This window comes from Castor canadensis, chromosome X, assembly GCF_047511655.1.
Source record: "Castor canadensis chromosome X, mCasCan1.hap1v2, whole genome shotgun sequence".
Lineage (NCBI taxonomy): Eukaryota > Metazoa > Chordata > Mammalia > Rodentia > Castoridae > Castor > Castor canadensis.
Genome location: NC_133405.1, coordinates 45,745,839 through 45,762,635, shown reverse-complemented (window position 1 = coordinate 45,762,635; position 16,797 = coordinate 45,745,839). Strand labels below are relative to the sequence as shown.

Here is a 16,797-nt window from a genome sequence, read left to right as displayed (position 1 = left end):
AACTGAATTGTACCACATTCCACATTCTGAATTTGCCTGGTTGCTTCTTCATGATGTCATTTAAATTGTTCCTCTGTACCCCATAATTTCCTATAAATTGGGAGTTGCCTTGCAAGAGACACTTGAATACTTTCTGGGGATATAAACAAAGTTCTACACTAAGGTTTTTGTATTTCAAGCTGGGTGTGGCGGTGTCCACTTGCAGTCCCAGCTTCTCAGTAAGCCAAGGCAGGACAAACACTTGATCCCTGGAGAGAGTGGGGTGAGGAGGGAGAGAGGGAGAGAGAGGGAGAGAGAGAGAGAGATTTGTGTACTTTATGTAAATCATACTTCAATAAAAGAAGCTAGGAAAAAGAACACCTTATAGGTTGTATTGTGTATTTACTATTAAATTACATGACGAGGCACAAATATCTCATTGTCCCACGTTTTGACACTAGATTTAAATAGAGATCTCAGGTAGCATCAGCTTGATCCTCATCAACTTTTACCTAATGGTTTAGCATCCACTGATGATCTTTTTTTTTCAGAATTGCAAAAAGGTGATTTTTTTAAATCCTTCATTTCTTAGCTAGAATTTTTATTTATCATCAGGAATTTTAATAGGTTAATGAGTTGCTATACCAGCAACTTCAAGTTGTGATCAAGAAAGGTTTTATTTTTTTCATTATAAACACATAGAATTTAGAATTTCGGTCAGTTTCAGTTATTTTTTTTTCAACACTGGTGTTTGAACTCAAGGCCTCATACTTGCTAGGCAGGCACTCTACCACTTGAGCCACGCTGCCAGCCCTAGTTATTGTTCTTTTTGAAACCCAGATTGTCCCATCCTTGACCTATGGAAACCCACTTCAGGGTTGGCTTCTGTCCTGTGTCTTTTTGACAAAAACTTCATTGATCTTTTATGACTTTCTTGCTTTCTGGCACAAGAACTTTCAGGAGGATCTTCTGCATTTCCTAGATCTAGCTATAATAATGCAGCAACCACAAACCTTGAATATTAAATTTCGTTCATAATTTCTAGTGTATCTTTGGGATGGATTTGTAAACATGAGTTGCTACATTAAAGGGAATATGCAATTGTAATTATGGTAGATATTTCCAAATTTCCTGCCATAAGGTTTGAATCCCTAATAGCAGTGTACAAGAGTACCATTTGCCTATAGTCTCACCTACAGAAAATGTCAAGCTTGTATTTGTGCCAGTCCTGACAGGAAAATTTAATTGAAGAATGTTTTGGCTGATCACACCCCATTCTCTGCTGAATTCATTGTTCATCACAGATCTAGAAGAGTGTTACCTGTCACAACCGACATATCATCCATACTTTGCTTGCTCCTACTCAGTGCAATGGGGACCACACTGCTGCAAATATGATTCGTCTTCTGTAGTTTTCTGAAAAAGGCTTTTGTCTAATTTTTAAAACAACAATGTATAATAATAATACTCAGTGAGGCACATTTTGTCTGTTTCTACTCTAAATACTCTAAATATAATTTTTGTAATACCCTTGGGTAGGATATTATTTTAATTACTATTGGTTGTCATTCGCTTCAAGGAATTCATTTCTTCTTATAGGGTTCTCCTGGACTTCCTGGATTTCCAGGGACACCAGGTCTTCCTGTAAGTATGATTTGGATTTCTTTTAAATCCCTTAAACTGTAATCTAAGAAATATTACACATGTATTATGTGCCTTTTCAAAGGGAATACCAGGTCATGATGGAGCCCCTGGACCTCAAGGTATCCCTGGATGCAATGGAACCAAGGTGAGACTTCTTCAACTTAATATTATACCTGTTAATAATTAGCTTAAAATCTAAGAAATCATTATTAAGAATGTTTAAGAAGCAATATACTGATTTCACGTCTAGGATATGAGGGGTGTTCTGACTCAATTAAATATCAGTAATTTCATTTTTATAAAAGCATGTGTACTTAGCTGAAATATTGCATTATATTAAAGATTAAATATCACTTACCAAATCCTTTTTTGGCTTTGGTGTAAAACTGGATGTGAATTAAAAGGGAATTAGGATGTATGTGTGTCAAATAATATATCATTTGTTAAGAGTAATGCTTGGGAATGTCATTCATTTGTTTTGCCTTTTTAAAAAAATAGGTAAAATTTAAATTTTGGAACATTCCATGTTTTATTTATTTTTCTTTTTTATTAATAGTATAAGGGGTTTTTGCTGTGATGACTTCATAGATGCATATAGTGTACTTTGAAAAAGCTCATCACCTCCATTATATCCCCTCAGTTCTCCTCGCTCCTTCCCCTCTTTCAAACAGTATTTAGTGAGCTTCATTATATCTTTAGATAGATAGATAGATATGTCATATACTTCAATCCTCTTTACTTCCCCAGTACCCTCTCCTTTCTCCCTCCCTCTTCCTGCTGATTCCTCCTCAGACAGTCCCCCTTTTACATTCATATTCCATTATTACTATTATTATTATAATTATCATTGTAGGTATAGATTCCACACATGAGAAAAACATGTGATACTTGACTTTTTGAGTTTGCCTTATCTCACTCATCATGATGGTGTCCAGTTCCATCTTTTTTCCCCTGTATTATTCATATGGATGAATAATACTCCATTGCCTATATACCACATTTTTTTATCCATTCATTGGTTATTGGGCACTTAGGCTGATTCCACAGCTTGGCTAGTGTGGATAGTATTGCAGTAAACATGGGTATGCAACTATGTTTCTTGTATGTTGATTTATACTACTTCAGATATATGCCCAACAGTAGTATAGCAGGGTCATAAGGAAGGTCTATTTTTAGTTTTTTGATGAACCTTCATATTTCTATCTTGGCTGAACTAGTTTATATTCCCACCAAAGTGAGTGTATGTAGGGGTTCCCTTTTCCCTGCATCCTCACCAGCATTTGTTGTTTGTTTTCTTGATGATTGCCCTGAGTGGGATAAAATGGAATCTCAGTGTCGTTTTGATTTGCATTTCCTTTATGGCTAAGGATGTTGAATTAATTAGCCATTTGTACTTGTTCCTGTGAAAACTGTTCAATTCATTTGGCTATTTATTAATTGGATTATTTGTTCTTTTAGTGTTTAATTTTTTGAGCTCTTTGTATATTCTGGATATTAATCCTTAATCCATTGAAGAGCTGGCAAAATTTTTCTCTCATTCTGTAGGTTGTCTTTGGATTCTGGTAATTGTTTCTTTTGATGTGCACAAGCTTTTTAATTGGATGCAATCCTATTTGTTAGTTCTTGCTCTTATGACTTGGGTATTGGAAATCATATTCAGAAAATCATTGCCTAAAGCTATGTCTTTCAGTGTTTTCCTCAACTAGTTTCAGAAGTTTAGATGGTACATTAAGATGTTTGACCCATTTCAAATTGATTTTTATGCAGGATGAGAGGTGTGTAGTTTCCGTCTTCTACATGTAGAAAACCAGTTTTCCTAGCAACATGGTTGAACAGGCTGTCATTTCTTCAATATATGCTTTTAGTCCCTTTGTCAAAAACCAGATGTTTGTATCTGTATGGGTTTATTTCTGGATCTTTGATTCTATTCCATTGATCTATATTTCTGTTTTTGTGCCATTACCATGCTGTTTTTGTGCCATTACCATGCTGTTTTTGTTACTATGGCTCTGTAATATAATATGAAGTCCAATATTATGATACCTTCACTGCTGCTCTATTTTGCTCAGGATTGCTTTTGCTATCCGGAGTCTTTTATGGTTCCATATGAATTTTAGAATTGATTATTCTATTTCCGTGAAAACAACATTGGATTTTTAATGGACATCGCATTGAATTTATAGATTGCTTCTGATTGTGTAATTATTTTCACGATATTAACTCTGCCAAACCACAAACATTGAATGTCTTTCCATCTTTTAGTGTCTTCTTCAACTTCATTCTTTAAGGTTTTATAGTTTTCATTGCAGATGTCTTTCACCTCTTCAGTTATATATATACACATATATATGTATATATATTTGAGGTTATTGTGAATGGAATTGCTTTCCTGATTTCGTTCTCAGCCTGCTCATTGTTGGTATGTAAAAAAGGTACTGATTTTTGTATGTTAATTTTATATCTTGCTATATTGTTAGAAGTGTTTATCACATATAGGAGTGTTTTGGTGGAATATTTAGGGTCTTTTAAGTATAGGATCATATTCTCAGTAAATAGGAATAATTTGACTTCTTTTTTTCTGTTTTGAATCCTTTTTCTTTCTTTCTCATCTTATTGCTCTGGCTAGGAATTCCAGTACTATATTGAATAAGAATGGGGAGAGTGGACACCCTTGTCTCCTTCCTGACTGTACAGGAAATTATTTCAGTTTTTCCCTGTTTAGTATGGCATTGACTGTAGATTTGTCCTATTATAGTCTTTATTATATTGAGGCACATTTCTTCTATTCCTAGTTTCTTCAGAGCTTTTATTATGAAAAGATGCTGAATTTAGTCAAAGTCTTTTCCTGCATCTATTGAGATGATCATGTGATTTTTGTCCTTGCTTCTGTTTATGTGCTGTATTATACTTCTCGATTTGCACATGTTGAACTGTCCTTGTATCCTTAGAATGAAACTAACTTTATCATGGTGTATGATCTTTTTAACTTGTTGAATTCGGTTTGCAAGTATTTTATTAAGGATTTTTGCATCTATGTTCATTAAAGAGATTGGTATATGATTTTTTTTGTTGTTGTTATTGTTGTGTCCTTGCCTTGTTTTGGAATGAATATTTGGGAGTTATCCTTTTCTTTCTATTTTATAGAATAGTTTGAGAAGCCTTGGTGTTATTTCCTCTTTAAAAGTCTGGTAGACAGATAGGCACTGGTGGCTCACTCCTGTAATCCTAGCTACTTGGGAGGCTGAGATCCACAGGCTTGAGGTTTGAAGCCGTCCCAGGCTAATAGTTCATGAGACGCCATCTCTAAAATAACCAGAGCAAAAGCAAAAATGGACTGGAGGTGTGGCTCAAGGGGTAGAGTGCTTGCTTGCAAGTGAGAAGCCCTGAGTTCAAACCCCAGTCCCATCAAAAAAAAAAAAGTCTGATAGAATTTGGTAGTGAGTTCATCTGATCCTGGGCTCAGCAAACACATGCAAGGATCCATTTCCCAGAGTAAGGGGGCAGGTCTCAGTGCTTTCAGAAATCTGCTTGACAATTTTTGTCCCTGTGAGAGGGAAGAACAAGCTGTGGGTATGCATGAGTCAGAGGGTCTGAACCGGGCTCTGACCCACCTAGGAGTCAACCCATGCAGCCAAGAGACTGGCCCTGGAGGTTGACTGGGACCTGGTGCTGCTGGAGTTCCCAGTTGTTGAACTTCTCTGTGGAACCATGTCAGAACCTCTCTGTCTCTTTGGCCACCTGTTGTTGCTGTCTCCTACCCTCTTACCTTGGCAGGGTGTCCCAAATCTCCCTGAGCTGTGAGTGTTCCTTATTTTCATGCCCCCTGTCTCAAATAATAGGCCCTCTCTCAAGATAGTGCCTTGCTGTCTCCCTCCAAATTAAGGAACATAATGTCTTTCTTCACTAAGAATAGCCTTCCACAGCAGAGCAGTCACTGTCTTACAAATCTCCTTACTGGGGTTCAAACTTGTGGGAGATAAGAGTTACCTTGGAGCTAGAATTGCCGGTCTGTTGGCAAAACTGTCTATCTTATTATATGATGGCATCTTCAGCTTCCTGTCCCTCCTGGGAAGCTGAGGAGTCTTGGAACTGTTTGCTGCTTTTCTCTGTTGCCTTGGTTTCTCCGTGTTTTTCTGACGTCCTGCTATCTCTTTGTCATTCCTGATACTCTTCCTCTCTTCAAAATATAGTCTTTCATGTGTTACCTGACTTTTCTCATTCACAGAATCAAAACAGTGAAGGCTGCATCTTTTAGTTTTTAAATTGCTCAACTGTTAGTATGAAACTACGAACTCATTTTCATTAGCAAAAACTGCATTTAATAATTTATAAATAAAACAGTATCTTTAGAAATGGCAAACATTTTTTTCTGAGCCACTTTTCTTGTCTTTAATCAACTATTTGGAATTGATATATAGTTACAGATAAGACAATGAGGCAAACTTAGTTTTCCTGCAAATTTATATATTTTAGACTCCGTTCTCCACTTTTCTTCTTTTCCTTGAGATAAATGCAACATAGTATTATCTGTATGTTATTTGGCATTTTATTTTCTAGTTTTTTAAGGGGGGCCATACTGGGGTTTAAACTCAGGGCCTCTTTTTGCTAGGTAAGACACTTTGCCACTTGAGCCACACCCCAAGTCCATTTTTGCTTTTGTTATTTTTCATATAGGGACTTGCATTTTTGTCTGGGGCCAGCCTTGGACCATGATCCTCCTACTTTCAGCTTCAGCATAGCTGCCATCACAGGTGTGCACAAGCATGCTCAGCTTATTGATTGAGATGGGGTCTCTTTCACTAACTTTTTGCTCATACTGGCCTCAAACTGCTATCCTCTTAATCTGTGCCTTCCAAGTAGCTGGGGTTACAAGTGCAAGCAACTTCATCTGTCCCCTTGGGCACTTTCTGTTTTCCACATAATATTCAGTGAAACTATTCATGAAATACCCTATATCTTTCTAATTAATGACATGTGCCAGGTTTTATATTAGGGAATACATTTAAAATAACTTGAAGAAACTATTTTGCCATATTTTCTGATACTTTCTGTAGTATATATGTGAAGGCAATACGATTCTCTTTTTTTTCATTTTTTATTATCGTGCTGGGGGAACATTGTGACATTTACAAAAGCTCTTACAATATACCATAGTCGAATTCACCCCTCCATCATTTATTAAACATTTGGATTTGTGGGGTTACTTATGTTTTTCATTTGGGCTGGTGCATCCTTTAGTGATGGTATACCATTGGGAGTTAGTTTGCATGACACATTTCATGTGAAAGTAGACTACATTCTTATTCTTATTCTGGTTAATTATTTATGATTTTTTTCCATCATGCTTTAAGCAACAAATAGACCAGTAGTAAAAGCTTTAATATGAAGGTCAAATGTATCTACAATGAGTATAGATAGTATCTATATGATTAAAGGATCTTTATTTTTTAATTTTTGTAAAGTAGCACCTTGACAGACGTAATGATTTTTTGTGTTTTAGGCCACCAATTATGTGAGTAATAAATTTTAAACAAATTAAATGGATTTATTACGGATACTTTCACATTAGATTGTTTTCTCACTTGTAAACAAAATGATTAATACTGGAGTTGGAGCTACAATGTTATTCCTTTTTAATGTCTTCTAAACTTGATATACAGGTTACTTCTTTCTCTTTGGGCCCACATTTTGCCTGTATAAAAAGTGGTAGAGAGAAGAGTATCAAACAATAGCTCAAAGGCATACAGCCGTAGTAATTTTACTCTTTTAAACCTCCTGACAAGGTTCTTTCCAGGATTACTATAGTGTATATGTATTTGAAAAGAGTTTGTTTTGGGGTTCTTCTACACCAGTTTTAGCTTTTGTTTTCTAAACCAAACATCCATATTAGTACTTTAAAATAGTGAGTGGGAAAAATTGGGTGCCTAGAAAACGTAATGTCTTACAATTGTTAGAACTATTGCTGTTGTCCTGTTGGTGATATTAATGGCCTTCTTTCTTGCCATTTTTTCCTTTTTACAAAAATAATTTGAAATAGTTTACAGTAAAAGAAAAATGCAGCAGGTCAGTTAAAATGAGATTCTATATAACACATGTTCAGGAAATTGGGGCAAATCATTGGCTATTAAATGTAGTAATAGTCAGAAATTTGTGGTGTGATGGTCTCAAAATGGATTTGGCAGAATAAAAATGAGTAAGGCAAAAGATTTTGCTTTATTTTTGATTGGGGTGGATGAGGACAGATAAAAGTATCTTGGTCGGTTCAATTGATATGGATAGTTGATATTGAAATAATTGGAAAGTGAAATCTAATGAATTTTAGCAATCTGGAATGTTTCAAAATGGCTTTTACAAAAATCTTTTTAAGAAGTCATTGTTTGTTGGTATAATTCTTTGTTTCTTGTTCTTCTACACTCTTTATTTAACTCCTCCTAGGGAGAACGTGGATTTCCAGGCAGTCCCGGTTATCCTGGCTTACAGGGTCCTCCAGTAAGTTCTAAAATTCAGGATTATAGTAAACCCGGGAATTAACTGAAAAAGCAGAAGTATTGAGAGTGAGCTCAATGCATTTATATGAAATAAAATACTATTTTTAAAGTTGCAAACTAAAGAATTTTTAAAAAGAACTTGGTATGATAGCTCCCTGCTGTGCCAAATTTCATGGTATTTAATGTATGTTATCTCTTAGTATTCTAAGAGATATCATACTCAGTAATAACCATAGAATAGTTTATTCAGTTTGTATTCTATTTAGAAAGTGTGTGTTGATTTTTTCACCTCCTTCTCATTATGTAAAATAATCAATTTTCATTTTAATAATAGGGACCTCCTGGGATCCCAGGAATGAAGGTAAGCATCTCATGCTGAGAAGGTAAATACTTTGAATAAAATAATGGAAAGTTTGCAACTTCAGTAAGATAATGATCCAACCTGTACCTCAAAATGGATGCTTCTAGAAGTTGTGCTGATGCATAAGCAGAAACTCTCCTCTGTTCCCATGGCTTTAAGTACATTCTATATGCTTATATATTTGAAATTGTTTATATCAGACTTAGCTTTCTTTTCTGACACCTTCAGTCCTGGTGTTATTATTACACTTTGATTCCATTGCCCATCTGTTCTAAAATACTCTTTTCCTCTGGCTTCTGTGACATTCTCCTTTCCTAATTTTTCCATTGCATTCTGATTATTCTGCAGTCTTTTATGAAAGCTCGTTCTGTACTATCCCAGAATCATCAAGACTTAGTCCTGACTCCTTCTCTTCTATGTCTAGCAATATTAATGTTCATAGTATTGATTACTATGTAGTTACTGAATACCTACCTTTATATCTCCAGATCACACTTTTCTTCTGAGTTCAAGATGCATGTGTTCAACTGCCTCCCTGACATCTCCACTCAGATATCTCCCAGACATCTAAATTAACATGTTCCAAGTTAACCTTTTTCTCCAAATAAACCTGCTCTTCCCTCTGGCTCCCCACATACAAAATTTGCATCATTATGTACACTTCTACATAAACTTAAAGCCTGAGGTTTAGTATTCACATCTTTCACATACATCCTCATTCCATTCTGTCATTGAATACTATTACATTTCCCTTTAAAATGTATCTTAAGTTCATTCACTTCTCTTCCTCTCCATTGTCACCAAACTAACTATAAGGTCTCGTCTGAATTACTATAGTAACCTCTTAACTAGTCTCTTTTCTTCCTACTATCCCCCACATCCCAGCCTGTTTTATTCTCAACCAGCCAAAAATGATCTTTGAAAGTAAAAATCAATAATTTGATCCTCCTGTGTGTAAATATTTAAGGGTTTCCCACTGTGTGTCTAAAATAAAGTCCACATTCTTTTCCATGGTTTGGAAGACCTGCATGTTCTGGACTCTGTCTAATTTACAGCCTCATCTTAAACCACTTTTCCCTGGCTCACTGATGATGGGTCTTCATTCATTCATTTGGTTTTCAAAATTATTTTTTGTTTTGTGGTGTTGGGCATCAAATACAGTGTCTCCCACATACTAGACAAGCACTGTACCACTAAGCCCCATCCTCAGTCCTGTGTTCAGTTATTTGAATGTGCCAAACTCTGCTATCCTTCAGCTTGAGATTCGAATGTTCTCATCATAGAATTTTCTCCACACTTTCCTTATCACTCATGTGTCGTGTTGATTTTCTTCATAGCAGTTGATAGAATATATTGTCATTTTATGTGTTTGCATGTTATAGTCTGCATTTCCCCTTTATATTATTAGCCCAATGAGAATATTAATTATCAATTATACACAACAGTTGAAAAATACTTCATATTTAATATATATTTTTAATGAATGAGTAGTTGAAGGTATCATAGGCTCTTAATAAATTTCCTGTACTCAGTATGCCATGGATATTTCCTCGTTTTCCTTTAGAAGATAAATTTGTTCATTAAATTACTGAGATGGCTTAATCTGTCATATACTTTTGTGATAAACTGAATTCTCATATTATTTGTATTCTTGCTTATTTTCATGTATAATAACTATTACAACTTCTATTGTTGATTTCTTTTAGGGGGAACCAGGTAGTATAATCATGTCATCACTGCCAGGACCAAAGGGTAATCCAGGATATCCAGGTCCTCCTGGAATACAAGTAAGCATCCAGTGATTTTTATATGACTAAATCAAAAGATCACAGCAAGTCCTCAATTTTCAATAACCTCTATTTTAGACATAGAAATTATTATCTGACATTTGGCAGGAATTCTTGTACTTTCTACCAAAAAATAAAAGCAAATAGAGCCAGGGACAATTTTAATAAGCCCTATCATATTCTTTTACCTTTCTATCCAATGTTCATGGACATTTTTGAGGGGTGGATTGGCAACATAAGTAAATTTCTATATTCTTATTCTTACATTTTGGAGAATAGTAGGTTCCCCTGTAAATATTCTTATTAAAAACAAAAATTATGTCTCCCATTTAAGATATTTGAAATGTCGTTGGTAACATTATCAACTATGGATAACATCCGAACATATTTTGAAAGCCGAAGAAATATAGTTTATGCATGATAAGCATCAAATGTAAATTTAAGAAAAAGATTATATTAGTGTTCAGATAACATGCTACAGTAATGTATGGGTTTTTGTTGTTTTGTATGAGACAGAATCTCACTGTGTAGCTCAGGCTGACCTGTAGCTTGCTGTGTAGCCCAGGCTGACCTTAAACATGAGACCCAACTGCCTCTGCCTCCAAGATGACAGGCATACGCCACTATGCCTCAGCTATGACTTTTGCATATTTATAAATTAGGAAATCCATTTCTTGGGGTTTATAATTCATGAGAACCAATCCCTTTGCCAAAAACAAAAATCAGAGCTTTCTGCTATTTGATCACTAAGATACAGTGCTGGAGACATTTTTTCATTAGCTCCCTTCTCATTCTTTACTTGACATTACCCTTCCATATTCTCTTAAATTCCCTCAATCTTATCCTTTATACCTTATGAATTTTTATTATGAATACTTGAAAATACAACAGAATACATGAAAAATACATGCACCTTATGAAACATTGTGAATACCTATGAACCCAACACAACGTTTAGGAACAAAAATATTACAAATAATTTTGAATCAACCTGTGGCAGCACATCCTTCTGGATTGCCTCAAGATATAACTGCCATCCTGAGTTTTTCATTGATTCTAAAAATATGTCCCTAAACAATAGAGTTTTTAATTTTACTTTATAAAAATGATGGGATATTTATGCAACTTTCTGCAGCTTGTTTATTTCTACTTGATATGTTAAGATTTATCCATATTATGGTACATGATTGTAGTTCACTCAGTTTTTCTTCCATTTAACTTTCCACTTGTTTATATACTATAGTTTACTTCATTACAAAATAATCCTGGATTTATACCTAGGTATAGAATCACAGGTTTTCAGGGCAGGTAAAATTTCAATTTTTAAAAAGAGGCCAAATTGTATTCGGTAGCACTTGCATCTTTCCCTTATCACTTATCTCAGTTATTCTCATTTCATTCTTTGTCTTTATTTCTATTTATTCTATAATTATAGAGGCTACCTTGAAAGTAGTATCCTTTTTCTCCCTATCTCTAGCATAAAAGCCCTACTAAATGCCCATCTTTATTGCTTTATTTTATAAATTTCTTTATATGTTTATCTATTAGCTTCTAAAAACTGAATATAGTTTATTTAATTGAATTCCTTTATAATAAATCACTTAATACCTTTATTTGTATACATTTTAAAATCCTGCTCATAATACTACAGAATTACAGAATTTTAGAACAGAATTCTGACAACAGCTTAATTTAAATTTCATCCATTTAGCTCTTTGTAAGATACATTGAGGGGCTTAATATTGAGAGTTTTTTGTTTTGTTTTTCATCCTTTTCTTTACTCCCTTTATAACAGGGTCCAGCTGGTCCCATGGGTATACCAGGACCAATTGGTCCCCCAGGACCACCAGGTTTAATGGTAAGCTTGTTCTGTAATTCTATTTATCCCACTTTTCTTTCTGAATTCTTCCACAAGTATTGATATTATGTGTAATTCTTGAAAGTGTGCTACATTTTTCAATATTCATAATTATAATTTTGTTATTTAAGGGTAACTTTATGTTAAGGTGAATAATATGCATTGAAAGTAGTATCTCCATTCTACAGATGGAAAAATGAAATATGTGGAAAGGAAATAGTTCAAATAAAGTGGAGGCTGGGAGTGTGACTCAGTGGTTGAGTGTTTAACTTACATGAGTCCCTCAGTTTAATCCCCAGTACTTCAGAAAAATAAAAAAAAATTTTTTAACCCAGTGCCTTATGCAATCTACACCTCCAGTCCTAAACCAAAGTACTTTGCTGCTTGCTTCTTGATATGTTAGTACTGAAGTCAATTCTGGCCATCTCAGGAAATTTTATAAGGCAATCTTCTCATAAAATCTGTTTACTTCATGAAACGTGTTTCTCCAAACTGCAGGGTTTTGTTTAATTTAAGAAGAATAAAAATGGCTCCACAAAAAAGTGTTGACCCTTATTTCTGAAGGTACTAAATAGGATTGGAGTAGGGTATAATCATTGCAGTGGGCTCATAGATTTGCATAACCTGGTAGAGAAGAAAGAAATTTCTAAAGATGCCAAGTGTTCAACCAGTTCTCTTACTATACTAACTCTGTGGTCACTCTTTTACCCTAATTAATTCTTAGTATTTTTACCCCTGCAATACTTACATTTCATTCAAGTCATGATTCAGACTTAGAGCTTTGCTATTGCCCTCTTAAAAGGGCACGGAGATTGTATTTCAGTCAAAGTAATTTCTCATATGCCATTCTACTTCCCATCTACCATATATTTAAGTGACAGTTGTCATTATACTTTTTGAGACAATAAATTTTTGTTTGTGACAATTGGTCCTTTACTCTTGAATGAAGGAAATAGCATTTGGTAAATCTTAGAAGAATCTGCCAGAAAAAGTATTTCTGCTTTCCTGGAAGTCCTTGGAGAAGGAATAGAAGACCCCTTTGTTTAGTTTTTCTTTGTTATAGACCTCCTGCAAAGTAGGAAACTGTACCGTGGAACTTTCTCTTAACTACTGTTACAACATTATGGTACCTGGGTAGGTTGTCAAAAACCTTGACCTGCCTTAACCCTTATAGTCATTTATCCAAATTAATCCACAATTAACTCTGATTTAACAGGTGAAGCAAAACCTTAGAAATGCCACCAACATAAATGAGAATATCCCTTGAGATTAAGAGGTGATATTCTTAGGCAGACAAATGCCTATTTAATTTTTTAAACCTTTAAAATTTCCAACTTTTTTGGGCCATATTGGGATTTACTAGGGTTTGAACTCAAGACCTCACACATGCTAGGCAGGTGCTCTACCACTTGAGCCACTCCACCAGCACAAACCTTTAAATTTCTAAAACAAAACTGGTTTTAAAAAATGAATACATGCTTTTTAGAACTAAAGTTCGTTGCTTTAGGATACTTTCTGTTGAAGTTAACTTTGATTGATTTTGACACTGTGCACCATCTCCTCTACCCATCCTAACATTATTTCTGCCTCTGCCCTCTCCTATGCTGTCACCACAAGCTTCCACATTCATCTCATTGACCAATTGAAATATATGTTTTTGACTAAAAAGCAATAGGAATTTTTTTTTGTGGTGCCTCAACATACTAGGCAAGTGCTTTACCACAGAGCTACCTCCCCAGTCCTGAAAATATTGCTTTGAAGGGCTTTCACTCCTCACTTTTTATGAAGCCAAATAATTTTAAAATAATCTTAGTATATTTTTCCTTTTCTATGTCTTCTTAGGGCCCGCCTGGCCCACCAGGATTGCCAGGACCAAAGGTAATTTTCCTTTTTCTATATCTTTCATTTAGTATGTATTCATTTTCATATTGCCAATGAGATTTTAAACTGAAACCTTTCTCTTTAGGGGAATATGGGCTTAAATTTCCAGGGACCCAAGGGTGAAAAGGTGAGTATGGAAAAAGAGTTGGTTATCCAGCCCTCACCTTTCTCCTTTCATAGTCATTTGAACTGTGAGTTCCCTTTTCTTGCTTCTTCCAATTGATATAGTTTATGTGTTTTATATGTACATACATGTTTATATTACTGTCTATAGTATATTATGAAATATCACAGTCTTGTTTTTTCTTGCAAACAGGGTGAGCAAGGTCTTCAGGGTCCACCTGGGCCACCTGGGCAAATCAGTGAACAGAAAAGACCAATTGATGTAGAGTTTCAAAAAGGAGATCAGGTGAGTAGGTAGGGAGGAAATCAGTAAAAATCTTGCTAGGGGTATGTTAATTAGCTTGATTGCAGCAATCATATATATATATGATCTTGATATATATATATATCAAGACACCATGGGCTGGTGGAGTGGCTTAAGTGGTGGAGTGGCTTAAGTGGTAGAGTGCCTGCCTAGCAAGCATGATGCCTGAGTTCAAACTGTAGTACCACCAAAAAAAAGTCACGTCATGCATCTTAAATACATATAATTTTATTTGTGAACCACAACTTAAAGCTGTAAAAAGTTTTAAAAAGCTAAAAAAATCTTGCTATGGAAGTAGCATTACATTAAAATTGCATCATAAGCTGGAATATAGATCTATATGAGAATATTTTTAAATGCCTAGAAGTTAGTATAATTTAATTTTTAAAAACAGCTTTACTGGGACATCATTTATATACTATACAATTCACCAATTTAAAGGTAACAATTCATTTTTATATATTCGTAGAGTAGTCAAACTATTATCATAATCTAATTTTAAACAATCCTTATCAGCCTTCTCCAAAAACTCCATATATATTAGTTGTCACTCCCTATTTCTTCCCATCATAATCTAATTTTAAACAACCCTTATCAGCCTTCTCCAAAAACTCCATATATATTAGTTGTCACTCCCTATTTCTTCCCAAATTCTCTAATCCTAGGCAACCTTTATCTATTTGTTTACACTATAGAGTTGTCTATTCTTTGTATTTCATATGAATGGAATAATACAATATGTGGTCTTCTGTGTCTATAACTTCTTTTTCTTCTTTTTTTTTTTTTGGCAGTACTGGGGTTTGAGCTCAGGGTCTCATACTTGCTAGGTAGATGCCCTACCACTTGAGCCACACCCCCAGTCATGTGTCTACCTTCTTTTACGTAGCATAATATTTTCAAGTTCAACCATTTTGTAGCATGTATTGGTGTTTTATTACTGAATAATATCCCATTGTCTAGATAGTACATATTTTGTTTACCCATCATCAGTTGATGGACATTTTGTTCTTTCCATTTTTTTGCTATTTGAATTACATTCATGTGTAAATTAGGTCATGATAAGGTAAATTATAATTGTTTTAGATGACTGTGTTTTCTACATTTCACTAATACATAGAGATAATATAACTGTATAAATCTTTGCTGTGTTTACAGAAAGAAACATGATCATATACAAACTTATATGTAGAACATATTTGTAATAGAGGAACTACTCTATGGAACTTGGGAGAAGAGGGAAAGGAAAGGAGAATGATAGAGAGTCAGTAGTATCTAAATATATTACATCTGTTCAGGTAGAGGATATAATGATATGTAATGAAAGCTGTTGAATAATAGTGTTGGGAGGGAAGGGATAAAGGAAAGTAACAGAAGGGATTTGACCTGACCAGAGTAAAGTATACTCACAGCAGGGATACATCGAGAAACCCCTTTGAACATTGACTTTGGAATTAATAATGGTAGACAGAACTACAAAAATGTGTACAGTGTGTGGGGGTCCATGTGGTAGGGGGAGGGTGAATGGAAGAGATGAAGGTGAGGGAAAATGGTTGATGGGCTTCATATACATATATGATAGAGAACAATGAAACCTCTTGTGAATTGCTTTAAGTGGGGCCTGGAGGGGGTTGCAGGGAGGGAGATGGTGAGGGGCAATCTAACCAATGCACAATGTAAGGCTATTCAGAATTGTCACAATGAATCCCCCTGTGCAACAAATATATCCTTACAAAAATGCAAAATATATTTGTTGTGTTTAGAAATAGTTATCTGATGCCTTGCATTTGCTAGAGTAGATGAGGGGATCAAACATACTTTTAAAACATACTTGCCCACTCTCACACATGCAGAATTTGTGCTTTTTTGTTAAGTAAGTTAAGAATAAAGGAAAAATTGTATTGTAACTACCATCAGTATGAATTGAGCCATTTTTATAAAATATTTTATAAGACTAAAAATTATTAGTATTTCCATTTAAGTGTTATGTTGTTATTTACCTCAAAGCTGGGCTGATATATATGCTAGAAATTAGCTAAGGGAGCAATTATGGCTGTAGGTTCTTTTGCCTACCAGATTTCAGTTTTGAGTTAGAAACAGTCTATTGTCTTTGGTTATCAAACATGAGCATAGTTCAGCTTGTTAAAAGTATGCCTTCCTAGCTCTAGTACTTAGAGTGAGAATGCAGTATTAACGTTGCTTTCCTTTCCCCTATGACTGAATAGGGAGTTCCTGGTGACCAAGGGCCTCCTGGACCTCCAGGGATACGTGGCCCTCCAGTAAGTAACCTCAAGTTCTTTAGCATCATTTAATGTAGACTGGTATTGATACACAGTGTCTCCTGAGCCAGTGTGAAACTACTTGTTTTGTGTGTT

General features: G+C 34.9%; 1 protein-coding gene across 2 annotated transcripts in view; it reads left to right on the top strand.

Moving 5' to 3' along the window:
• Positions 1-16,797, top strand: part of Col4a5 (collagen type IV alpha 5 chain) — a 224,786-nt gene that overhangs the window by 96,465 nt on the left and 111,524 nt on the right. For both annotated transcript variants that reach the window (XM_074063706.1, XM_074063707.1), the window contains exons 5-14: positions 1,579-1,623; positions 1,706-1,768; positions 8,059-8,112; positions 8,446-8,472; positions 10,179-10,259; positions 12,055-12,117; positions 13,960-13,995; positions 14,084-14,125; positions 14,315-14,407; positions 16,648-16,701. In XM_074063706.1, coding sequence (XP_073919807.1) covers positions 1,579-1,623; positions 1,706-1,768; positions 8,059-8,112; positions 8,446-8,472; positions 10,179-10,259; positions 12,055-12,117; positions 13,960-13,995; positions 14,084-14,125; positions 14,315-14,407; positions 16,648-16,701 — 558 coding nt within the window. The remainder of the gene's footprint in view (positions 1-1,578; positions 1,624-1,705; positions 1,769-8,058; positions 8,113-8,445; positions 8,473-10,178; positions 10,260-12,054; positions 12,118-13,959; positions 13,996-14,083; positions 14,126-14,314; positions 14,408-16,647; positions 16,702-16,797) is intronic.